We start from the raw sequence: 27974 nt of genomic DNA, 5'->3' as shown, positions 1-27974 counted from the left end.
CTCAAAATAATTTTGATAGTACTTTTTGATCAACTTTTAGGTACTTTTGCAATTGTAAAATGCTTAAAAGTTATTTTAAACAGAAGATGAAAATTATCTCCTAAGGAATATCTCAGGAGAAAAAGTGAATTGCATATGGGCCTATGAGTGCACACCATCCAGAGCTAACAATGGTATTAATACTATAACTGAAAAATGTAAAAGAAAGTTTGCACTCCCAATACACCAACATGAAACTACATAATGAGACTGAGAAATAAGTGCTCCCCTTATTTAGTACAGTTTTATCCATAAGTTGAATAGAATTACTGTACTACAGTAAGTACTACTACTATAGTAGTAGTACTACTACTACTACTACTACAAGTACTACAAGAAGTACTGTACTACAATAGGTAGTAAAAAAGGCTAAAAAAGGCTGTATAATTCACAGGAAAAATTATGTAAATATTGAGGCCAGAACCCAAAGACGAGAAATGGCCGGCTGATGCGGCCAATACACAAAAAACACACTTCTTTCAGACTTTTGCTGGCCAGAACACGGCATGACTACATGTACCTGGTCAAGTCCAGAGTGCCTTCCTCCAACCTGCCTCTTACCAATTCCTGTGTGTCCCCGCACCTCTGTTCCCCTCCAGTCACATCCATTATCTGCAGCCAGCAGCAGGGGGAAACATGCTGTGCAGGAGCCAGCAGCAGGAGAAGGAAATAGTGGTCCGGCCAGATGGAGTGTTGTGTTGCAGTCGACAGCAGAAGGAAATGTGCGCCAGCTGGACTAAACTGCTTCAGGACACACACAGCAGGAAGGGCACATAAGAAAGCTGCAGCTTCGGAACTTGCATAGCACGGCGGCACATAGGCTGCAGCGGTGGTAAGCTTTGGGACTTGGCTGTCCAGGACTTAATACATTTCATGCGTTGGCAGCATCGGCCGGCCATTTCCCAGCAGGACCCAGAAATGGCTAGACTTCAGGTTCTGGCCATAATTGCTCTAAAATAATAATCCAAAAATGAAAAAACACCAGGAAAACCGATTTCTCTTGATTCAGGACAGGAAGATGCCTCAATTAACTAAATGGATTCTTTTTAAGGAAGAGGTTGAATATACAATACTCTGAGAAACATCATTACCGAATTCATAATCAATATGTGGTATAAGATGAAGAAAAAAAATTAATGTAAATGTCGATTTCAATTTGTGTGCTGTTGACCCCCTCATTTGCAGTCTTCCCCCTACCACAAACATGATAAACATTGAGCTATAATAGCACATACCAGTGGTTGCATTACATAACTAATTGTGTGTTGTATTTCTACTACTTATCCCATGTCTTTTCTAGATATTGATGAGTGTGCTGAAGGACGTCACTACTGTCGGGAAAACACTGTGTGTGTGAATACACCAGGATCTTTCATGTGTATTTGCCAAACAGGATACATCAAAATAGATGACTACTCCTGCACAGGTAATATCAAAACACAATTTGTTCTCGATCTGATAACCATTCTGTTCATGTTATTTGATGAGGAATCACTTTTTCATATTAAACCCAAACAAAGTCAGACCTATATTCTCTGAAAAAGCTATTGCAAGGTAATGTTTCTCCTCTTTGTATTATAACTGGAAATGTCACACTGCATTATAAAAGCAAGTCGATACACATTGCTTTTGTTTAGTAAAGTTCCGTGCTGCTGACACTGGAAAATAACTTTTTATACTGCTAATGGTTGGACTTTCATTTTTTCTTCAAAGCTTTCATTGGTTTTTATTTACATTTACAAATTTATGTTATCATGAAAACACATTTGTTCTTTTTTTTTTTTTTTTACTCAAAACCCCACCCTACTCCTTTTTTAAATAGTAGTTCTATATGCATATTTTAGAATTACTTTGGAAGTGAAGACGGTACAGACATCACTATGAGTATTGTGCAGTAATTCTCTAATCTCCAGTACTTGTCACAAATGGAGAGGAGCAGCAACTACATCCTCTTCTTAACCTGTAAAATAGGTTTCCCTTAATATATATATCAAACTAAATTACATTTATGGGAATCTCTACTACTAATTGAAAAGCATATACAGTATGTTGTTGTTTGCGCTGGTTACACTATTTTCACTTACTAAGTAAGCCTAGCAAATAATTTGATTAGGGATACATATCACAGCTGACTGAGAACTAAACCTGACACATGCCGAGGGTCATCGGTGGTCCCCACACCACACCTTCATAGCCAATGTCCTTGGTTTTGTTTTTTTGCACAAGTCTACAGCTGCAGTTATCTTATTACATGCTTAATTAGGTTAAAAACAACATATTCATCAAATTAAATTCTCACAGACCCTACCAGATTTGATTCAAAGGATGGCAAGCAAAAGCCTCTATAGAAACTGGCCAATATATCACAAGAAAGAAAAGAAACCCTTCTTGATTGACCCCAAAAGGCAATCTAATCAGCCTCCTGGATAAAAGTATTACCATATTTTAGTTAGTAATTATAAGTGACCTTCAACGTAAGAAAATCCCCCAACACTCTCTCAGAAAGGCATAAGACGTCTGAAAACAATCTGATCCTTGAAATATGTTTTTATCCATATGAGTGTTATATACCTCCACACAAATAAAATCTCTTAGCCTACATATTAACCTTCTCAAGGTTTTATATAATACATTGAAGTTTTTACCAGTCCTGGTAGTCATGGACATATATTAAATGCACTAGCAATAAAAATATTTAAATTAAGGCACAACAATAGCCATAACCTTATTTTCAGATCAATAAACAGACAGTCTCGATAACTCCAATGCCACTAGATCACTTCTGTAAATTACAGGATGGAAGAAGCACATAATAATTAGTATTTGCAGAGTGCAGACATCTTTCACAGTGTTTTACAGAGCATATAGTGTTATCACTTTAAACTCTTTCACCATTTAACCAGACAGAAGCACAGCAAGATGTCCAGTGAAGAGCAACTGGTTAGGGATGGTCAATGAGTTGCTAATATTATGCAATGCAAATGTATGCAGCCTGAAAAATGGACCAATCAAATGCAGCCACTAAGTCATTTGATTGGTCAATTTTCCATCTACATAAAATTATTATAAAAAAAAGTCCAACACATGTTGTCCAATGGACTCATCAGGGCCTAGCGTGGCCAGTGTGTCAATGCTATTTATCAATGAAGCATGTTCCCGGTGTGCTTTTGTTCTAATTGGTCAGTTGCACCTTGGGACCTCCTTTTATGTTTTCATTTTTTTTATTTATGTTATTGGACTTGTGCTGTTGGCGCAGTATATTATTCTACATTTCATGTTTAGGTATTAAAAGGTTTCTTTTACTAAATAGTCACATTTACCTAAATGCTTGTTTCACTAAAACAATCTTGTGAACCACGGCAAGTAAAAATGCTCAGCAATCAGGGGCCAGGCGCCACGGGGCTGCCCAGGCAATCGCTTGGGGCACTGTTCGGGGGGGGGGAGGGGGGTGCTGCTGCAGGGGTTGAAACCTTCCCCCGCCAGATTGTGGGACCCCCTAAGTGGTGAACTGGTTTGCAGGGTCTAATAGACGCAGCGCCAGTTCACTCCTTGTAGCCCGCAGCTCACCTCAGCCTGTGGGAGTCTGTTTCCAACAGGCAGAGCAGGGCTATGGGAAAGATATCGTCCAAATCCCTGCACTGGAGACTATTTGTGTTTTCAGTACAGGGCTTTGGGTGGCATCTTCCTGTAGCCCTGCTCTGCCTGTGTCAGCGCAGGAGATTTGTAGCCGCTGGCTGCAGGAAGATCAGTGGGGGAGCTGTGCACCAGGAGAGGAGTCTTCTGCAGGTGAGTAAATGCTTTTTTTTCAGTTAGACATTTATTTTCTGGTGAAACGCTGCCCACACTACGATTATTTTCTAGTGAAACTTTACTGCATTACGATTATATTCTGGTGAAACATTGCTGCATTACGATTATTTTCTGGTGAAACATTGCTGCATTATGATTATTTTCTGGTGAAACGCTGCTCACATTATGATTATTTTCTGGTGAAACATTGCTGCATTACAATAATTATCTGGTGAAACACTGCCCACATTATGATTATTTTCTGCTGAATCATTCCTGCATTACGATTATTTTACGGTGAAATGCTGACCACATTACAATTTTATGGTGAATCATTCCTGAATTACGATTATTTTCTGGTGAAACATTGCTGCAATACGATTATTGTATGGTGAACGCTGTCCCATCACAATTATTTTATGGTGCATCATTGCTGCATTCCGATTATTTTCTGTTGAAAGATTGCCACATTACAATTATTTTCTGGTGAAACATTGCTGCCTTACGATTATTTTCTGTTAAAAGATTGCTGCATTACGATTATTTTATGGTGAAACATGTCCCATTACGATTATTTTATGGTGAAACATTGCCGCATTACGATTATTTTATGGTGAAACATTGCCGCATTACAGTTATTTCATGGGGGGGTGGGCACCCGGGGGGGCACAGGTTTTTTTGCCTAGTGACAAAACGGCTAGAGGTGCCCTTGTCTGCAGTGGTCTATAAACAATAAACTATACACTGAGCAGTCCAAGGAGAATCCTGTCAACCAGTACCACCATATCCTACACTTGTTCAGAGAACTCCACTCAGGTTGTACTGTTTACAGGTTGCTATAGCAGCCTGCCATGAATTCCTATTTCAGGAGTTTGGCTGTGGGAAGTAGGATCAGGTGCACTGTAGCGGATAACTAATCTTTCAGGGATAAAGGAGTTATAATTAGCAATTATACCTTCTTTTAGCATGTTTTATTTTTATATAGGCATTTGCAAACTGCTTTAACATGCACTTTAAGAAGGCACACAGAAGGTTTACAAATGCCTACAAAGCAGGTGGGCTCACTTTAAATCTTGGCAAATATTCTGCTTCTGCTCTTGCTTTCAGTTTTAGGTGGGCTTGTTTTAAATTCTGTTTGTAGCGCTACCTTTGACAGTTCTGTACCGAAAAAATAAAAAAGTAAACTACTTTGCTTATATGATGTAGCCAGACATAAAATATACAGGAAACTAATTAGTGAAAGGCAATTAAAAATATCTGCAGGCTATACTAACAGATCACTTGTACTATGAATCTTTTGATCACTAAAGGCCTTTTGTGCTTTTGTGGTATAATGATATGACAGAAATGGTAACACATGGTCGCTTCTGTTGGAAGCAAATAGGAAAGCTATTTCTCTTTTATGAGATGCATTCTTTTATCTATGGATGGTAAAGCGAAAAAGTGGCTGCTGCATTCCAGCAGTAATTTAAATAACAATATAAAACTAAAATAGCTGTGAAAGGCTTCCTACCTAGTTTTATATTGTATTCAAATATTTGCAGTAGGAAAATAACATTTACTTACATTCCTCTCTACAGCGATTCAATTTCACCTATGCGTGACTTATATTTAGTATTCAATATTTGAAGACGCTCTGGTAAAAAAAAAAAGTAAATAAAGCAAATCTTTTCTAATACAGTTAGTATTTTACTTGAAAGTGTAACTTTTGTTAAACTCATTGCATCACATACATATTTTATTATTTCCATTAAACTTCTCAAATAATCTTTTAAGTTTGAGTGACAGCGGTACTCTAAGCATATCTATTGAGAAAAAAAACCCTTGTTTAACTTTATACTCAAGTATAGATTCCAGTTACTGAGGCCAATGTCACACAAGCGGCAAAAAAGCCAGTAATAACAATAAGGCTTAGGGACACACCAGAAACCGCAAAGCACTATCGCAATCGCTAGTGCTTTGTGTCAGCGTTTTGTTGGTGAGGTTTGCTGCATTTTCCGGGGATTAACCTCCTGAGCGTTACGCCGCTCAGGAGGTTTTGTTAGTTTTTGCCCCCATAATTAAATAATTTGCTCACATGGCTGTAAAACCTGTAGCTAGCACTAGGCTAACTAGTATAGGTGTCCGGCACCCCCCGATCCAGCCAGTTTATACATTACCTAGCCGGGGTCCAGCGGTCGGCGCAGCCTCCCCACACAGCTCCGGTCTTCACTAAGGGGAGGATCGCATATGACGTCACAGATGTCATGACGTCATGCGCAAACCCGATCCTCCCCATAGACAGACCGGAGCTGTGCAGGGAGGCTGTGTAATCACTGGATCCAGGCTAGGTAATGTATAAACAGGGGGAATGGGGGCGGGGATCGCAAGCGATCTGGGGGTGCCGGACACCTTTACTAGCTAGCCTAGTGCTACCTAAAGGTTTTACAGCCATGTGAGCAAATGATTTCATTATGGGGGACTCAGAGGACAGAGAACGGTATGCCCAACACAGTGTCGGGCATATCGCTAAGAAGGTTAAGGTAACTCATATACTATGTATTAGAGCCCAAATGCTCACAAAATGCTGCATGTCCTCCATTTTGCAATTTACCAAAATTGCAAGCAATCCAGTGGGCTCAACACCATTGACTTACACTAGTAAAGTGTTTTTGAAATCACCAGCAATTGTCGGAGCTTCAAAAATACGCCTAAAATCATTCTGTGTTCCAGCCCTAATAATAATTGCATCTACAAATCTCCTATTCCTACTACTGATCTGCTGCAGCAAGCACTTTTCTCTTGGGGGTGGTGATTTGAACAATTTGTAGCTGCTTCTCCCAGTACGAAGGTATTTTAAGCAGCATGTTACCGGAATTAGATGACATGTAGTAACGATTTATTGCTGGTGCTCTATACCTCATTATACAATCCCTAGTGTTTTTTCAGAAACTTGCATTGTTTTAATTTTGCAAGTCTGTCTACCATATTCCAATGAGCTTAGACCTCACAAATTGTTTACATTGGAAGCAGACTATTGTCCAGAAAGGTATTAGGAATATAGTCTTCCAAACAATTCATTACAGAGCTATTTTTTTGATTGCAGATATACAGTAAATGTGTAATTACAATATTGTGCACAGAAGTCTGATAAGGCCTATTAGCAGAAGCTATTAGCTACACAGAGTAGGGCAGGGAAAGAATAACTAGCATAATTGTGTGAGGGAGGCAGGAGTAGGCGTGAAGCAGCTGGAAGCGAGCTGGCCATAGCAGTGTGTAGGGAAAACAACGCTTGCCAGGAACAATTTTCATAGAGACTTGTACAATTAGAGGACAAGGAAAGATAATGTGCATGATTGTTATTGAAAATACAAATAGTTTGCTGATTCTTTAACAGTTAAGTAATAATCCAGGGAAAAACAATCATTAAACCAGTTATCCAACACAGGCTGCATAGCATAGCTTCTTAATGCTTTTAATAATTCTAGCAGTGATTTTAGTATGTGTATTGAAATTTACTCCATAAAATCTTATTACTTATAATTTGTGGGTTTGGGGTACCAATTGAAAACCTGCAGGCTTAATGCCTATGTCCTAGTCACTTGTCCCCCAACATTGCAATGCTGTGGGAGATGGATGTAGTTCATGACTGCCTGTCCACTTAAATCCTACCATGGTATGCAGCCTTACTTTCAGTGGGCACTTTGTTGTTATGTCATACAGGTTCACTTTAAATAAATACTGTACATACAGTTTTATTGGATTCAGCATTGAATGAGAATAAAGCTAGCTTTGTAATGGTCTGATCAGTCAGTGGATCCACACCATACAATTTTTTTGCAGATTTACCTTCCAGTTCGATTAATTCCAGCATGTCCGATCTGAGGATCAATAATTTTTTTGAGCGATTTTCTGATTGATTTCTGTTCACTTCTATGGAATTCGATCAGAAAATCGATAAAAAAAAACTATTGATCCTCAAGTCGGACATGCTGGAAATAATCGTTCTGGCAGGTAAATCTGCCAAAATATTTTATGGTGTGGATCCAGCATAATGTACTAACTTGCCCCACTTCAGCAGAAATCTCATGGAAAATCACTAGTATCCAACAACAAACTATCAAACAATCAATCACTAGCTCTCCTGCCACTGAATACAACAAATGTCCAATGAAAGTGAACATAAAAATGTGATAAATTGTCAAATGAACAATGCTTTTACTTCACTTAAATTTACTAGAAGTTTCAGGTAAAAAAAAATCCTTAAATATCTACAATTTCCTTACCAATGGCATACTGTAGCAATAGGGGATGCAAAGAGTGATGAACAAAAATGCCGATATTCTTTTTGCTTTAATTTTTGCAAAAATGTTAAATTTGACTCTGGAGCAGAAATGTCATCTAAGCTTTTGTAAATTTTTGCAGTAAAAATATTCACAAATTTAGTTCCTTTGACCATTTTGCAAAAATACTGTGTATTTTCATTAATATTTTCTCGAAATCCAAAGCAGTATTTTTGATGCAAAAATGACTGGCGAAAATGTGCAAGCCACACTGGTTGCAAATGCATCAAGGCCTGTGAAATTTCCCTCAGCAAACAATATTTTTATGGGTGCCTATTTAGCTTTTTTTTTTTTTTTTTTTTTTTTTACAGTGAGTTTGTGGCAAAAAGGGGGGTGCAGACAGTTAGGGTTAGGAGTCAGGAAGTGGGTTTGTGTGGAAGGGGTTTGGAAGGGGTTAAGGAGGGAGAGGGGTTAAGGTTAGCCATCAGGAATGCATTAAGGTTAGATCAGGAAGAGAGTTTGCCCAAGGGGGATGGTTAAAGTTGGACATCATGAAGGGGGAGGGTTTAAGATTAGGTGTGGGGGTGGAGGTGGGTAGAGTTAGGCAGTGGAGGGGGAGGATTCTGTGTCAGAGTAAAGTTAGGTTTCACTGTAGTAAAATATTGGTAACATTCACAGATATTTTACTACCAAAATTATCAATGTAAAATGGTAGAATGTTGGCAAATGTACGCCATTTCCTGATGCCCAAATGTCACCAGTGCCCTTTTTTCATATACACCAGCCTTTCAATGAAATGAGGTAAAGTTGCAGCCTCAGGCAGTGACACAGCAGTTGGCAGCAAGCTTCAGTATTCATTGCTCTCAATGTGACCAGTATCCAGTATTTCATTATGAAAAGTTAAATCAAACCTGAAGTCAAAACAAACTGATGAGTTAATTGTATCTATAGCCAGAATTCTAAATAGGACTTTCCAGGAATCTCATAGTCTTATTTTTAAAGGTTTAAATCGACCTTTAGAATTTTGAATGTCTCAGCTATAAAATGACATTTAATCTTACCCAATGTCTTTAGAAAAGAAAAGGACTAAATAAAAAAGTAAGAGTTTTTTATTCCAGGCAGGGCAGTGGGATGAGTGGTACACCTGACTATTATAAACACATTGGCGAGAGTATGCAAATAGGTAAATGCTTTTTTTACACACTGAGCAGGGAGGAAGTGTAGCTGTAGTGCTGGGCACAAAGAGATAGATTTCCTAGCAAAGGGAGGAGTGGGGTCAGATGTTAGGCTTTATGCTGGGAAATGAACTCTTAAGGTGGCCATACATCAGGTGACTTGGCGGCAGATCAACCATCCAATTTATTATAATCAAATTGGATTAAAATTGGTGCCGCCAAGTGTATGCTCAACAGACAAAGCTACCAATTTCGGGATGAAAATTGGTCACATGGTCGATCGTGGATGCTGCAAGATGTCAAGCCGTAGTTGGTTGATCTGGTGTGTGGTGGTACGGCAAACGATTTTGGAGCAAACTTCGAAACGCCGCCGCAATGTATAATTGTGCCACCATGTGTGCATTTATACATTACCTGTACATTACAGCCTCCATGCGGTTTCTGTCCATCTCACCGGGCTCCGCATACACTCATGGATGCTAGCAGTGCATAGCGCCTGACGTCAGTCGCAATGCGCTGCTAGCATGTACGCGTGTATGCAGCTGTTACCCAGCAAGATGGACAGTCATCGTACACAGGCTGCTACAGGACAGGTAATGTATAAATGCACACACTGGGGGGGGAGGGGCACATTTATACATTGGGGGCAACGGCAGGGAGGACGTGGCGGGCTCGGCTGATTCCCTGAAGATTACATGCTAAAATCTGACGGGAATCAGCCTGCAGTATATGGGCAGCTTCAACAAGAGACAAATTTATCTCTAATCAGATTCCATTACAGATAAATTTGTCTCTGTGTCGAATCTGCCCATAATCGTCCGGTCTATGGGCACCTTTTGTCTGCTGGTAGCAAGGAGCTAGAGGTTCAAGGCAGAAACCAGAAACAAGATGTTTTAAATGTATTTATTGTGAAAAGTACAGATCTGCAATGCATCTAATTAATGAACATTTACTGTCGTATGCATTAAACAATAGGAAACTAAAACAGGGCTTTAATAGTGTGTTTGGAATATAAAGATAAATGTTTTATAAGAATGCCTTCAGGCTGATCTGAGGTCTTCAGTTTACTCATAAAATCAGTAAATGGTTGCAAATAAACAGCAGCAGTTTCAAGGAGAACAATGTAGAGAAAGGCATAAATAAACCTAAAGGAAAGTTTATGTTGCATGATACATTTTGCATTATATGAAAAGAAATAACCATTTGTCATTAGACAGTTAAGAAATCTGACATACAGACCTGTTACTTATAATCACCAGAGAAATTTTATTGTCAGCAACAGTAATTACAGATGGTAATTGGTGTCATTTACCTTATTATAGACCAGTGCCTGTGATGAACTTGGGATAAGCCATCTGTCACACACTGTTAATTTTCTAAATATGGGATTTGAGCTCTACACAGGGTGGCTGTTGATGAAAAATTAAAAATACCACCAGTGGCTTCAATACTTTATGGGCCTTTTCTGTCTGATGAAAACAGCAAGATAACCAGTCAGATTATTATGAGGGAACAAAACAATCCAAAACAAAAAACAAAAACCCTCCAGTAAATGTAATGTCAAGTACAACAAATGATATACTGTCACAAATGCGGTGATTCTTGGCATATAGGATAGATATGCATGCTTAGAGCCACACACTTAAAATAAATAATAAACTATTGTTTGCACCTACCATGGAAGCAATGACGTGTAAAAAATATGTAGTTGTTAAAAAAACATAGCTTTATGTGATCAAAAGTTATGGCTTTTTTAAAGAACATTAAATATGTACAGTATGTGTATTAAAAATAGGATAATGATGAAAGTGGTTGCTGCTGCTTTTTTTTCCCGCTGTAAAAATAGCAACACAAACGAGATATTATTTCTATGTTTAGTGCAACCTATTGAGTGACAAGGGAATTTCAAATATAAATGATATTCATGTTCTTTTGTAGGGATCTGTTTCAGATTGTCAGATCCCTCTGTACACTTAATGTGACAATTTGCTGCCTCTGTCTAGAGCAGTGATCTGCAAACTTGGCTCTCCAGCTGCTAACGAACTACAAGTCCCACAATGCATTGCAGGAGTCTGGCAGCCACAGTCATGATTCATAAAGGCAAATGTATTGTGGGAATTGTAGTTCCTGAATCTGTACTCTAAAATTCTTACAATAAAAAGCATACCATTCTATTCATTATGTTCTCCTGGGCCCCTCTGTACTGTTTCTGCCACTCCCTGCTGCAATCCTGGCTTGTAATTGCCAGTTTTAGGAAGAGTTTACAAACAAAAGACATGGCATGTGATAAGCTGAGAGGAGCTCAGTCTGTGACTCATACAGAGCCTGCAGGGGGCCTGGAGAGGGTGTGTATAGCTTCTATCCTATCACAGCAGAGAATCAGATTCCTGCCTGAGTGCCTGAGCACGACAAAGCCATCAGAGGAAAGAAGATTAGAGTTAGAGTTGCAGTAAGACAGACCACATTAGAACAGGTATAGGAACTTATAGGATAGAAGAAATAAGACTGAAAATTTTTGTTACAGAGTCTCTTTAAAGAGATTCTGTAACAAAAAAGTTATCCTGGGGGGTACTCACCTCAGTAGGGAAAGCCTCTGGACCCTATCAAGGCTTCCCCCGTCCTCCTGTGTCCCACGGCAGTCTCACTGCAGCCCACTGAACGCACAGCCGACAATTTGTCAGGCTGTGCAATATTTACCTTTTCTGGCTCCAGTGGGGGCGCAGTTGTGGCTCTTCCCACGGAGATAGGCGAAAATAGCCGATCTCCGTCGGGTCCGCTCTACTGCACAGGCGCAGGAGACTATTTCTGCCTATCTGCGCCTGCGCTGGAGCCAGGAAGGTAAATATTTACATCCCCGCTGTTCGGGGAGCTTTATCGCCACCACTGTGGGACCGAGGAGGATGGGGGAAGCCTTGATAGGATCTGGAGGCTTCCCCCACCCGAGGTGAGTACCCCCCAGGGGAACTTTTTTAGTTACAGATTTTCTTTAACAGCTGGAGAGCCAAGTTTGCAGAGCATAAGCAGGGCCGGATTTGTACTTTTTATCTCCCGAGGCCACCATCACCAGCCGCCCCCTGACAAACTGCAAACTCCCTACCAGATACATACACTTTCATTGGTCCCAGTAATCAATGTTTTTAAAAGATGTTTATTAATGATGACATTTTGCTAAATGATCAACCTTCCAATTGATTAGATTGGACAGTGTTGATAATGCCAGTCGACTACAATTGACCAATTTGCCAATAGTTTAATCAACCTGTTTTGTGGTTTTATTACATCTGAAATGATCTGAATGGTTATAAATTTTATGCCATTTATGGGCCAAATTATTGCTTTTCACTCTGATAAGTTGGAGCTGGGTGGAGGGCGGAGCTGGACTCTAAGAGCAGCCAACGGTGATGATGAGTGACAGCTCAAGTCACAGACAACAATCGGCCCACTTTTGCTGCCCCTTCATCCCCTGAGTCCCAGACACTTGCCCAACTGCTGCAGTTCACGTTTGGTAGCTTGACTGCCTCAGTGTGCCAGCCCGTTGCCCGTCCCTTGCTTCCCGGTGCCCTAGGCCTTTGTGGCCTTGCCTGAAATCCGGCCATGAGTGTTATAGTTATGTGTACGGGTGACTTTGTTGCAGCAACTAGCTTCTGCTGGACCCAGAGACTAAAATCTACAGCTTGTGCCCCCCTACCCTCCCCCCAAAAAATGCAGTATGCTGCGCAGTGACTGCCCTCTTTTTACTGACCACTTATTAGTCATCTAGGTGGAATATTTAAGGTGATTCCTAGAACTTTTTCTTGAAATGTTTAAGGCACACCAGAAGGGGGAGGGATATTTAGGCTGCCATTGCCTGGCTGTCCTGCTGATCCTCTACCGGCAATTCTTTTAGCCATAGACCCCGAACAAGCTTGAAGGTCAGGTACTCTGCCTGAAGTCTGACTGCATTATCTGCATACTTATTTCAAGTGTGTGCTTTAGACACTACTGCAGTCAAAGAAAACATCAGGACTGCCAGGCAACTGGTGATTTTTTAAAAGGAAAGAAATATGGCAGCATTGACAAACTGTTTCCTTATTCTGATTATACCTGTCTGACACTGAAGCTTTCCTTGGTAGATTTTTAGACTCCACCTCAGTGGAGTGCTTGGGGCCTGTTATATTTTAACATTAATCTTTCATAGAATCTACTTGTTACTTGCAATGCACTTTTTGTCGTTCTGTTTTTTTTTTTGTCTGCTTTCCCTCTAGAAAAATACCAGTGTACATAGTATAAACATTGCCATCATGCAAGATGTTTGTGCCCAGGGAAAACATTTCCACTGATGAACAACTATATTAAAGCCACTTTAAAAAAACAGATTATCAAAGTAAAATATTATTAGTGATTATGTAGAGCACATTTTACAAATACCCCTGCGGATAAAAGGTCTGCGATAAGAGGATAAACTGCAGGATAACTGTAAATGCAGCTTTCTCTATACAATATATTCAAGTAAACCTTTCCTGAAAATGAATCCAGGGAGGGTGCTTTGCAGACATTGTAATCACAAAGTACACAATGTTTTAGTAGTGTGACCTCAGCCCTATAAAGTCATATCTCAACTATCTATAGCTGACAAGCCTGCAAACAGTATTTCAGACTAGAATTTTCAATAAGCCCTTCTGATCTCAAAGATTCTGTTTTTTGAGCTGAAATGCTTTTGGCTAAGTTAGGTTTTGCCCTGGAGCCATTCCCTTCTGAGTAAGTAACCTGCTTTAACATCGGCCATATCAGTTGATGCATGTTATGGCCCTGATGTATGAAACTTATCTAATGAGTTATTTCACTTTGGCCCTAACACACTTAGGTCTGGTACACATGGGCACATCTCTCCAGGTATTTGATATCAGTTGATGCATGTTATGGCCCTGATGTATGAAACTTATCTAATGAGTTATTTCACTTTGGCCCTAACTCACTTAGGTCTGGTACACATGGGCACATCTCTCCAGGTATTTGATCAATGTAACTGAGTAGACAATCAAATGGTTGGAAACTGCAAAACACCATACATGACTACAATGGCAGATCCTAAATTTGTTTTCATTTATGCAACTTCCAGCATTTCCCTGTAGAGATTAATTGGTCAGTGGCACAAAGAGTACCTTTCCCCTTGGACAAAAGCTTTTACATTTTTTTTCTTTATTCCATATTTATATAGAGTTGGCATTTTTTACAGGGTACATAGACTGTGATCTACTATAAGAGACAGATAGTGAGAAGACTAATTCCTACCATTGTCTGAGGATAATTTCTGGGTGCAACTAATTAACAATTTTGGGGATGCGTAAGGGAACTGCAGGAACTAGTTGGAAAGGCAAATTAACATACAAACCCTTTGGCATACATACCACTGCTAGAGATGATTAATGATACACTTATTTTCTGAACATGAAACAACTCGGAATCGGGAAACAAGCTGTCAACTAGGATATTATTATATAGTACATCACTTAATGCACCAAAGAAAAAATGATATTTTTCATGCAAAAGCATTTTATGTGATCATCAATAAAGTACAATTTGGATTTTTTTCATGCACTAGAGAGCCAATCCTCTTTTTGTTGTTCTATACTTATTTTCTGAACTGTTGCAAATTGCAGTAGGGGCCATTTGCAGATAGTAATCTTGGCCCATCACCAAAACTATCTATAGTTAGGGATGGTAAATGAGATGCAAATGTATCTGAGAATCATGAAAATGTGTTATGCGAATGTTTGCAACTTGAAAACGGAGCAAGCAAATAACACTTTAGCTTCATTTGACTGGTCATCAGATTATTTGCATAATTATTTTTAACTGAACAATATGCCTCCTCCTGGGTAAATTAGGTACTGCACCTATAAAACATAGTTTATAAATGTATAGTTCCTTACTTCACTAAATATTGCTACAGATTTTCTTTAAGTTTATAATTTCATACTGATATACTTCTATTTCACAAACTGATATACTTACATAGGGGGTGTCCCCAGAAATTCATGGCAGTGTGGAATGTGTGGATAAACTCCCGATTGACTAGTCGCTCTCTATGAGGAATTGGGATATTATATAGTAGGAGGTTTTAGGTGGATGGGATGTGTGATGTGGGAGGTTTGTTGTTCTTGCGGGGAGTGACTTGGCTGGATATGTAACCCTTTTTGGTTTTAAATTTCCTTTGATATTTCTGTTGTAAACACCGGACATCTGAGCAACGATAATATTTAAGCAACCATAAGGATAAGCACCATCCTAAGAATACCATTTGAAATAGTGAGGGCGGAATGTGCTAATTGGGTACTGCATAACAACATGGACAACAAAGGAGAAAAGTACCCAATATACAGCACCAGACCACTCCAAATATATTCAAAATACAAATTCTTTATTGATGGAATTATAATTATTGATGGAAATATAATAATAATTTTGGAATTATTTTCACGGTGCACCTTACATAGGTTCTATTGTTCCATCTACAATCTTTGAGGGTCCGTTTTTGTGTATCTACTTACCAATATATATATTCATACAATTTTGAGTGTGAGGACATCCATATTGATTGTTGCTAATTTCATTACAATATTTTATTATTCATGTACACCGCTGCTATCACCTTGTGGTGATTTTTATCATTGCTTTTATTGTGTTAGTTTTTCATCAATAAAGAATTTGTATTTTGAATATATTTGGAGTGGTCTGGTGCTGTATACTGAGCAACGATAGTCTAACAAAACGTGATAGCTGCAACATAACCATCGCTCTAGTTCTGTTATCTTTCTCTGATTTACTTCTTATTCTATTCTATTAATTAATGTTATCCTGATGAGGTGTTGACATTATCTCTTCAGTGTGATTGATCTTTGATATGTTAGTTACTTGACCCAATAAATGTGTTTCAAATAAAGTATATAATTATATCTGAGTTACATATTGTATACACATTTTGAAGTGAAATATATTAACATTACCCTGTATTGCTTATAGAAATTGCTTGAACCATCCATGTGATTAATGGACTTTTCTTGTTTTTGTTTTCTAGAACATAATGAATGTGCAACAAACCAACACAACTGTGACGAGAATGCATTATGTTTTAACACTGTGGGCGGTCACAACTGTGTGTGTCAGCCCGGATACACTGGAAATGGCACTGTATGCAAAGGTAACATTCGTTTATTATGCGAATTCCCCACCTATAGGTAGGTGTAGCATGCTATTTAGCATTTATGAATAAAACTAAATAACCCAGACTGTGCAACACAAACATCAAGAGCAGACAAATTCCATCCTAACATTCTTCCTAATGACAATAAATCCACAACTCTACAGCTGAAAATCAAAAGTGTTACATATTTATCTGCCAGGCACACAACATAACACCATGTTAGGCAAGTGAGTACGAGTAATGAATGTTCAGCTGTTTTGAAGTGCAAAAATGAGTAAGCTGGAATGTAGGGCTGTGCCTGATCTTTGCACCAATATGAACATTATTGATGTTTTGCACAATCAGTGTAACTCTGGGCTATTTCATCTTTGCACAGGACGGTTATGTGTCTTTTTTTTTTTTTTTTTAAGGAGTAAAGCTAATTAGGAAGGATCCATGTAAAGATGGAGCTGGAGTTAATTTAGCTTAATAAGTAAAGCCAATTTCCAGATTTTCTTTTAGCTATACCCTGCCTCAGTCTACCCTAACTTTGCATCCACCTCCAACCATTGCCAAGGACCAACATGTCAGAAAAATTATAGTCATGTTATGTTGCATTTGACGTTGAAGGCATTTGAGATGTGTTTAAGATGATTTGCCCAATAGTTCCACCCCACACACCCACAGTGACTTCAGCTGCGTAAAAAAATAGCTAAATGGAGAATAGGAGATGAGCTGCATCACCTCACCATGTAAAACTCCACTATGTACCCAAGGTGTGGCCTCCTGAGATGGTTGGTAGGTACTTACATCCAGTGTGACTGTCTTCTGTGCAACAATCCTCTGTGTTGATTGAACCAACTTTGGAACAAAAACACTATAGTTGTCCTACTGTGCAGACAGGCTTGGACACTTATCATAATAGGACATGCTTTGTTTTTAGAAAGTGCAAAATGAAACAAAGGAAAGCCTGTCAAACAAACTGTGAATGCAAGGGCATATGCTCCATTAGATCCCCTTCTACATTCAAACATAGATTTAAAAACCTCCCAAAATGTAAGGCATGTCAGTAACATTAAAGAGGAACCAGCATACACAACCTTTAATTGTCCTCCAGTGTTACAAAATCCCACCAGCTAAACAATACTGTGCCAGTGTACATTGACAGAATGGAATGGTGCAGCATAAATGAATAGTACAGAGACAAAGGCACAGGTGATTGAAATTGCAGAGAGGATGAAACATAATGCCAAAAAAAGCACTGACATTTATGGGGCATGTCAGATTGATGTTCTAGATCTGTGTGTCCCTTCCTGTAAATTTTGTCATGAAGATTAATATAGCCTGTACACCCACCACTCAAACTGTTCCGTGCCATCTGTTTTTAGATTTTAAATTATTTAACAGTAGGCACAGGACTGCTGATATCTACTAGTTCTCTAACTTGTTTTAAAATATACAGAATGTATTAATGTCTAAGTTTAAATGATTGAGTTGCTGTTTTTGCTTTCTTCTAGCATTTTGCAAAGATGGCTGTAGGAATGGAGGGACCTGTATTGCTCCTAATATGTGTGCTTGTCCGCAAGGTTTTACAGGACGTAGCTGTGAGACAGGTCAGTGATGTCTTCCTTGCTAAAATAAGCCAGCACATTGTTCATTTTATGGACGTGTTAACAAGAGAACCCAGTGCCCCTTATTGCTGCTTGACAATTCCAGCCTGATTATTTCCAGGATCCATCATGCTATGTGTTGGCAACCACTACCGTTTATAAGTGTGAACAGACGGTTTGCCCAAAAAAACAGCATTATTCCTGATGAAATAATTCCATCGGCATCTCTGTTTATTTATTAAAGTGGTACGTTTAAGAGTTGCAATCAGCATAAATGGTTGCCATTATTGTCAAGGATTGACACTTTTCTGCAACCCTCAATAGATAAAAATGATCTATATAATCGCCTCTTTCACATGGCATGCTCAAAGGTTGTCCGCTGCTCCCTTCCACTAGCTGACTGCACGCTAGCGCTCAGGTACCACCGTAGTTACATTGTTGTGGTTTTCTGCCAGTGATTGATGCAGTGACTGCACTCCCTTACACAAGGTCTCACATCTTATTCCAAGAGCCATTGCTGGAGTGAAGGCAAGTGTCAACTTGGCAGCAGCTGAAAAGAAGACTAGTGGAAGGAACACCTAGGCTCTCCCTACTACAGCCGAATGATAGTGGGTGGAGTGGTAGTATGCCTTTTCTCCTCTCCTAGAATGTACTGCAGCAGGTTATACCACTACAATTACTTAGTGATAATTTCCAGAAGATACTAAACCAGAAGTAGCCTGATGATGTCACTGTTATAGTTTTTCTGGGAATATGGAGTATGTTTTATGTTTTGTTTTTTCTTTTGGGGGTTGGGGGGAGGATGTTCACTTAAGGTGTAGAAGGCGGTATATTCTCTAAAGGTGATCTACAGTACAGTCATACAATCAGGACAGGATTTGTACCTTTCACCATCCAAGGCCAGGTTTCTCTGATCACCCCTTCGGTGTCTAAGGGCCAGTTCACACGGATGCTTGCCAGGTGGGAAATGACAGCTGCGTCCCTCTTTATTTAAGTGCTCTAATTCAATTTAGCAGGCAGTGCTGGTGCTGTCCTTTGCGCAAACGCTTCGTTTTGACCCCCATTTTTAATTTTTAATTTGAGGTGACCCTGATATTTCCAGGGTCATTTACTGTCATGCCTCCATGTCCCCCCGTGGGGGTGAAAAATGCTGATTGCCATCAAAAGCTGACAAATTCTTTTCTGCATGTTTGCTGGATGCCCATGTAATCTGGGCCTAAATGTTCGTCCTGGACAAAAACCGCTACATGTTTCTGAATCGTACATAGCAGTATCTGTTTTCCCACAGCCTCTGCCAGAAGTTCACTCTCCCCTTCCCCTATATCCATTTAAGCCTTTTGGACGTAGCTGCCACGTCCAAAAGGCTGCTGCCCCGCTGCATTGCGCTCCGGCGGCCGATCACACGTGCTCCTGCACCGCCGCTGCCCGGTAGCCTGGAGATCAATGAATGGGAATGCAAGTCCCCGTCAGAATGATCACTGGCTTTTCTAAGAAGCCGTGATTATTCTAACTTACACATGCCCTCTTCACTTCCAGTAAGCATACATAGTACGCTTACAGGATGCCTAAAAAAAATATGACTGAGGCAGACCCACACTTACATTTAAAATTAACTGTTTACATCCCACACTCCCAAAAATACCCAACACAAAAAAAAATAGTTACCTAAGGGTCTGAACTTCTTTTTAATATGCACATCAAGAGGGTATATTACTATTATTTTTAAATTATAAGCTTGTAAATAGTGATGGACGCTAAACTGACTGTACCTTTATTTCCAAATAAAATATTGGCGCAATACTTTGTGATAGGGACATAATTTAAATGATGTAATAACTGGGACAAATGGGCAAATAAAATACGTGGGTTTTAATTATGGTAGCATGTATTATTTTAAAGCATTATTGGCCGAAATAATGCATTTTTTTCAATTGTTTTCTTAATATTTCCTTTAAAATGCATTTAGAAAAAAATTATTCTTAGCAAAATGTACCACACAAAGAAAGCCTAATTGGTGGTGGAAAAAAACAAGATATAGATCATTTCATTGTGATGAGTTGTGATAAAGTTAATGGCGAATGAATGGGAGGTGAAAATTGCTCAGATGCATAAAGTGAAAAAACACAGAAGGCTGAAGTGGATATAGGACAAAACTGCACAGAACCCGTAAAAGCCTGTCCTTCGGGATCATTGGCAAAACGGTCAGCTAAAATGATCACAGAATATTGTTTTAAACAACAAATATTTAAATTACTTAAAGAACCTCAGCTCTTACATAGCTGAAAAGGATAAGGGGTGCATTGTCTTTCTCTCCAGTTTGCAACTTTGCACTATAACAAAATTACACTCTCTATATAAAACTTACAATCAGGAAGACACAGCAGAACAACCTACTAGGAATCAAGTTTGTTAAAAATCGTGTAATGTATAGGGATGTCTCACAATGCTCTCCTAACTACACAGTGCCAGTAGGTGAGAGTAGCAGGCATTACCACTGTCTCTACCTCATTGCTAGCATGCTGAGGAATTCAGTATGCAGGAGACAGACACTATGCAGGACAACATTCTGGTAAGTGAGGTTATAACATGCAAAGATGGCTGGGGGGAAAATGTTTTTGGTGGCTAGGCTGAGGGGGAAAATGTTTTTGGTGGCTAGTGAGACTGGTGCAGATGCTCAGCAAGTACACTAGCCTACCAGACAGAGAAGTGCAGAAGCTGGAAGCATATCAGCTGTTGCATAACTTCCTGTCTGCACATGCATACCTCCCAACTTTTGGAGCCAGGAAAAATGGACACTAAGACATGCCCCTGCCACACATTTAACCACGCCCCCATGTTCCAAAGCCACACCCCTTCCTTATACAGTTTTCCCCTCCATCCTATGCAGAGATTGGCGCATGGAGCCATGTTAGGCAAGCTATTTAAAGAATAATCACAGCACACATATGTCATAAAGGATATACATTAGAGTAAAGAGCTCTACATGAAGAGTTATGAATATATTAAATAAGAAAATAAAGACTGAAATGTGCAAAATATTAAATTCTTTATTTCTGGCAAAAAACTTTATATATCAGAAATGTTAACACAGTGCCTTCAAGTGCATAACTCTAGTCCCAGGACTGTAAATGCATAAAATCACACAACTATCCCTAATTAAGGATCTTGTGTCACAATATGGGTTATTAATAAAAGCAATAGCATAGAGGAATGCGACCAATATGATTGATACATACAGGATTTCTAGCACTTCACAAGCATATTGAAAGATAAGATATCCACCTCACTATTCAGATGCTCTGTAGCCAGATAGCCAGGATAGAGATCACTATCTCTCACTCTAGATCAACTTCAAAGAAAGTGCTGAGGCTGGAGTTTTATGTTGTGCTGCTGATGAAGTTCAGAGTGAAACAAAGCTGCAGAGTGTGATGTGATGCATGTATTTTAGTGTTCTCTGCAAAGACTCTGGGCAATGAAACCGTTAACTGCAAACACGCCTGCTCTGTGAAGAGGCCGGGACATTTGACCTGTGCCCCGTGATAGAGGCTGCAAATTGTTAGTGCCACGGCAAAAACGTGACACTTGGCCGGTCTGCACATGTACAGAGTTTTCCTCCTCATTCTCCAGTCTCTCTGGTCTGCACTGCTTAGCCCCTCCCCTCAGTGCCAGCCAGAGTGGAAGGGTGAGAGAGGAGAGCATGAACAAGAGTCCCGAGGAGAAAAACAGCTCCATACTGAAAGGTAAGTATGGAACATCTGATCTGCTGACAGCTGCAACACTACCCCAGCTCAAGCCCCTCCCAAGGTCACGGCATATGTGGTCTGCTCACAAATCTAGCCCAGCGTTTAATATATAAATAACCTGACTGACTAAATAGTCTAACAATTCTCCTGGTCACATTATTATTTTGTATTTATATAGAGCCAATCTCTTCTAAAGCACTTTATGAAGTATATATAGTCATGCCACTAACTGTCCCTCAGAGGAGCTCACAATCTCATCCCTACCACAATCATGTCCATTGTAGACTAGGACCAATTTAGGGGGAAGCCAATTAACTTATCTGTAAGTTTTAGGATGTGGGAGGAAACCACAGTGCCCGGAGGAAACCCACACAGACACAGGGGGTAGAACATACAAACTCTGATGTTTCTAGCTTGCATGTAGAATGCCTCTCTATACTCTTGCATTCAGAAATAAGCCTGGAGATCTAGTATTAAACTCAAGACAGTCACTGATAAGGCAGCATCAGAAGTTGAAGCTAAAACTATTAACCCTTTCAATGTTTTATTTTTTTTTTAAAGATTTTCTCCTTATATCTTATATTAAGGTGGCTTATCTATTGGAGCTGAGGCTCCAATTCAATGACTATTGTTTGGCTTCAAGGATCTTTCACAGCTGCTGCTTTATCATGCTTTAAGTGTGCTGCAGAATTTGCTTTTGTTTTTATCTAGACAAGGGCATTTGCAGGCATAACCTGTTCCACGCACAAAGTGAGTTCCTGCAACAACATGGCATGATGATAACAGGGGATCAGGCAGGCATACAATGAAGAGGATCAGATGGGCTCAGACAGCTTTTCTGCCATCTGTGTCCACCAACAATGTGAACAGCAATCTAAATAATAAAAATACAAATAAACACTTCTTTCTGCTGTGTATATTTTCACAGAATTGCGCACAAAAATGCAACCTTGATATACAAATAGGAAGCTGTATATATTTTCCTCACTTAGGCAATGCACATGAATATACTGCCATTGTATGGTGCAAGGAATAGTACCTTCCTCCTCCATTCACCAGGATACTGACCAGTTCCTTGTCACTGAGACATTCTCACTCATTTGCATAGCTCGGTAAGAAATGTCACATATCATAATCCGGTCATATTTCACATACTGTATTAAAGTTTAATCGCAACGCTGGAGCCATTTACATAATATCTACATAAAGATCACTGCAAGTATGCAAATAAAAGCAGATTAATATATGCAAGTCTTTGTGCTTCTATAGGAAGGAAAGGAAATCAATATTTCACCAGGCTCCGTTCCTTTCATTTGTTATGAGGCAAGGTTAATATATGCCTTCTGGCACGGCCATGAATTTGATCGCAAACAGTAATTTGCAATGGACGTGGCAGATGTCATAAACAACATCTAAATATTTATGTTGGAAAAATTGCTGTGTGCAGAATAATCCTATATTAAATGTTCTATCCTCTGCAAATAGCTATATTTTAAAAATATGTGTAGAATGCAGTTTGCAAAACAAAAAAAATAAACCTGTGGTTTCAAATTTGTTTGCAGGAAAATGCAATTGTTTGTATATGGATAAACTTTTAGGTTGGTGAATCTCATGTGATAGTGAATCTCTGACATTAGCTTCATGTTGTGCACATGCTATTTCTATTACAATGCAGGAAAATGTTTCCGTTATTTAGACCATACAAAGTTGGTAAAGCTTATGAACACATAATCATCTAGAGATGGCTTGTACAAATCTTTCCCTCTATCAGAGAAGACTCCCTGCTGAGTAACTGCATCTCATCATAGCCATTAACCCAACACTAGAAACAAAATTAAAACAAAATTCTGAACATAATTGTTGCTTTGCTTGGTGCTACTCCCAACTGAATATCAGTATAAATATGGACTGCAGATCGCGGCTTAAGTGTGTTGTTAAAGCGAATGTATTACTGGTATTTGCTTAGCATGCTTCTAGATGAACAATAGGTAATCCAGAAATCGGGAGATTAACAGATTCCAGTAAATCCCTGCAGAGATTTACTTGCGGAGATGCACTGAAATATAAGTAAACCTGTATTCAGTTCAGGTATCAACTCATGCCAGATGTGCACACAGCAAAATAAAACTCCTTTATTCCAAACATAGTGCTTGCTGTACTTTTCCTGCATTTCCAATTAGAAGTGCAGGAAAATTGCACGCCAAACGTGGTGTTATGCAGTTTTCTTTTTAATGGAATTGTTGTGAAATTACATGTCACCGTAATGAGGAAACAAATAATCACATGAAAATTGGGCTGAAACACACAGGAGACCGCTTGATGTACATTGCAATCCTAAATGCGCTATGATTTTCTTGCAATCGCGATCTTCAAGAAGGGCCCTTAGGTCACTTTCACAATTAACAGAATTTGCGTGCATCATGCAGGATTGTGATTCATCTCAAATGTAATGCATTTTAATGGAACATTGAAATTGCGTTTTTGTTCAAATTTTAGGCCTGGGTTGGGATCCACTAGCAGCTGATGTGATTTTTTTTTTTTTTTTTACACAAAGCAAAAGCATTTAGAAAAGCAATGCTAGTGGGTCCCAGGCCTCAGCCTGTAAATTAGCATCTCTTTCTAAATCTACCTACCTACCCCCCCCCCCCCCCCTCCCTCCAGAAAAGTCTGCCCCATGGTCTCCCCCACATGTTACTGCAGATTAATCACTCACTCATCCAGCACTGCTTAGTCTGTGCTGTCTTCAGCCCCACTGCCTGCCTCTTCTCTATGATCCTTCACAGGTTAGACATAACATTTGCAGAATGGAGACGAGGCAGGCAGCGGGGCTGGAGAGAGCACGGGTGGAGCAGGGCCGGGATGGGTGAGTGATTCATCTGCAGCTACATGTGCGGTGGCCCCAGGTAGTAGTGGGGGAGACCACTTGGCAGGGTCTGGGGGTGCGGGGTCCCTGCAGCAGTCTGGGCCCTGGAGCAAGTGTCCCCTTTGCTTGAATGGCAGATTGGCAGTGCCATCCCTGATAAACCGTAAATGAATCATAAAACATTAGTCTACAATAAACACATTATTTTCTATTATTCTATACATGCTTGTGTTTTTTTCTGCTCATGTATTTTTCTACTTACTATCTTCCTATGATCACGTCTTTTATTTTCTATGAACATGCAGCAATAATCCAATAGCACTGTATTCTGCGGTGTGAAAAAGGAAACAATTTTTTCAACAAGTGTATTTCTTATTGTATTTTGGCAGCACATAAATAGAAATGCCAATCACATTTCCTGCAAGCTGTAAAACAATGATTAGAGTATTCACTAGAACAACAGTATGGACTGGGAGATGAAGGCTTACTAACAAAACTTCCAGATGCTTCTATTAAAGCATACTTGTCACAAGGAGACACGTGCACGTCTGTAATGCCTCCCTTTTCTCAGCATGAAGCCCTGTACCAGTCCTGTACCTTTTCATTGCATCTGTCTTATGCTATGGACTTCTCAGATCTCTGTATGTAGCATAAGGAGCAGGTAATGGCCCCAAAGCAAAAGATAAGAGCCTTCTCTCATGCTGTACATAAAGTGCATTACCCCTGACCAATGGTCAATGAGATGCTAATAATCACAGCTTACATACCAATTTGATGTGAATCCTCTGCAGCTTGGAATTGGGCCCTGGCAGGGATAGCAGCAGGTCCCAAAAAGTGCATAGATTTTAATTAGCCTGGTCGTGAAGCGTATGGATGCTTTCAATAGTTATGCACATCTTCACCCCAGCCAGCTGCACAATGTAAACATTTAAAGAAATAAATAATGCCCAGGCAGCTCTGAAAATTAGCATCTCAGTGATTATCTTTACTGATAGATTGTCTATATTATTGATATAAATGTAAATTGCCTGGGCCTATTATAAAACAGTTAAACTGCCAGATGACATCAATCAATAGTCAGGAGGATCTTACTTATTAGGAAGGAAGGCGGGGATGTTGTACAGCAGATGATGCACATAGAGAAGAAACAGAATTAACACGCATGTGATGCTGCTGAGTTTGCAGTGAACATTGCATTCCCTGCGATAGCGGGGATGTAACAGAATGGAAAAGCGGCACCTTAACGTTATCTGTGCGCTGCATATAATGGACGGAAAGTATACTTCACTGGTACTGTTGTGGCAATGCAATGCATGCAGGGTGTTACAATTTCACACGTCATTATAGCGCAACACACCCACCACACTTTGATTGTCGCTTACATTCACAGTTGTGTAGTTGGGCAAGCCGTGTTACAAAGGGGCCGTTATGCCGCACTGCAACACACAACTGTGAATGTAGCCTAAAGGTGCCTGTGGACAGAAAATGATCTGATTCTGGAGGGAGACTGATGCTGGACAGAGTATGGTAACTATATTCATATGAAGATATGCCACCCACATAGTGTATATTCATGGGACGTAATCATAGTAACCGCAACACTGTGCAGCACAGCAGTGGGTGTCAAAAATATAGAGGAAGATCAGAAACAATATGAACAGGATTTAGCTGAGGACGTTTCTAAAAAAATGAAAAAGCAAAGGCTGTGCAGATGATACTAGATGTGCAATCTTGCAACATTCTACAGTCAGGTGATGTACAGATTTTATTATACTGCTGTGAATAGCTGCTGTATATGTATTGCTGTAATTCTGTACACATACTACTCCTTTCTGGGGACAAAAGCTGCTTTGCTTTGCCAGAGGGCTGAGCCTATCACAACTAGAGTGCAATCACTCTCTTTTACAGCACTACAAAGCTTCCTGCTGCAGGGCCTATTAAACCCTAAAGCAATGTTTTACCTTTAACAAATAATTATAAAGTAACTTTTTAGGTGATTAAGAGCACATTTTTCTTTTCTTCTAATACTGGATCTGTTGGCTACACATTTTTGCTAGTGACTCAAATTTTTCCTTCAGGTGCTGTTGTCAGGTAAAAAAAAGAAGTCTTACTTCTAAATGCAAATCCTATATATTCATAAAAATAACACATTTTAATTAATTGATAGAAAACGGACATTGTAGATTGCAGAAACTTCATAAATTGACATTATAATCACTTTAGGATTATTAATAATGAATCAAGCTATAGTAACGATGTGTAGCTAGTTAAGATGTTTCATTACAGCTCACCCATGTATAGTATATATGTGTAAACTGGTTGATTAAGTGCCTAGGATTTATTAGTACTTGCTGGGGAGATTTATCATGCTTGGTTGAGCCAGTGTGCAACACTGACTGAATCAAATCATGGTCAAGATAATATACATAAAGTAGTTGCATTTCACAGTTTTTCAGTGAGTTTTTAATCCAACATATGGTCATCAAGGATCTGAAACAGATTAGCTTCAGCAAGTCAGAAGGAAACGTTTCAAAGATAAGTGGTGCACAGCAGTGAGCAGCAGCCCATGGGAAAAATGCACACACTGCACCAGCCTCACACCAGCCATTCATACCTCCCAACATTTTGAGATGAGAAAGAGGGACACTTAAGACACGCTCCTGCCACACCCCTGATTACGCCACCGACACAGCCCTAGTCATGAATACCATAAAAATTTCATAAGAAAAATGTATTCTTTTATAACTCAAACTACACTGGTCCTTTCGATCCTGATTTGTTTTTCCAGTCAATCAAACACATATTTCAGTAGAAAATACAAATATTTACATAGAAAGAGGGACAAAGTCCTGAAAGAGGGACAAATGAGGAGGACAGAGGGAGAGGGCTCCCAAAGGGGAACAGTCCCTCCAAAGAGGGATAGTTGGGAGCTATGGCCATTGTATGACAGAATTAATAAGTGTCTTCTGTGGAATCTTGTTTATTTCTGGGATTATAGAGCAGTTGTCATTGATGAGGCAATATTTACAAAAAACAACTAACCCGTGATGTGTGGTTGCAGTGTAGTCAGAAGATGAATGTACTAATCATATAGTACTATATGTCCCTGGTACAATTTGGAGAGATGTTAAACCTTTGGAGTCAACCTGCTTGCTCTGAGTCCATTATTCAATCAGGACATATTTAAGTGAGAGGATTTGAATAACAGTTGGAAGGTAAATAGTACTTGGCTCCTTTCACATTGAATGTTAGTACGGTCAATAGTTTCACCTCAATTTATGAATGTTTCTATTAGTTTTGAGAAATTCAGTTGCAAGATGCTCACAGGCTG

At 39.5% G+C, this 27974-nt stretch overlaps 1 protein-coding gene across 1 annotated transcript in view; it reads left to right on the top strand.

Moving 5' to 3' along the window:
* The window catches only part of LOC137562309 (protein kinase C-binding protein NELL2-like), a 256518-nt gene that overhangs the window by 180996 nt on the left and 47548 nt on the right, over positions 1 to 27974 (top strand). Inside the window, exons 12-14 of the mRNA XM_068273644.1 lie at positions 1340 to 1465; positions 16323 to 16445; positions 17945 to 18040. Coding sequence (XP_068129745.1) covers positions 1340 to 1465; positions 16323 to 16445; positions 17945 to 18040 — 345 coding nt within the window. The remainder of the gene's footprint in view (positions 1 to 1339; positions 1466 to 16322; positions 16446 to 17944; positions 18041 to 27974) is intronic.

This window comes from Hyperolius riggenbachi, chromosome 3 (genome assembly GCF_040937935.1).
Source record: "Hyperolius riggenbachi isolate aHypRig1 chromosome 3, aHypRig1.pri, whole genome shotgun sequence".
Taxonomy (NCBI): domain Eukaryota; kingdom Metazoa; phylum Chordata; class Amphibia; order Anura; family Hyperoliidae; genus Hyperolius; species Hyperolius riggenbachi.
Note: the sequence above shows the minus strand (reverse complement) of the source record. Positions and strands in the feature narration are given on the sequence as shown.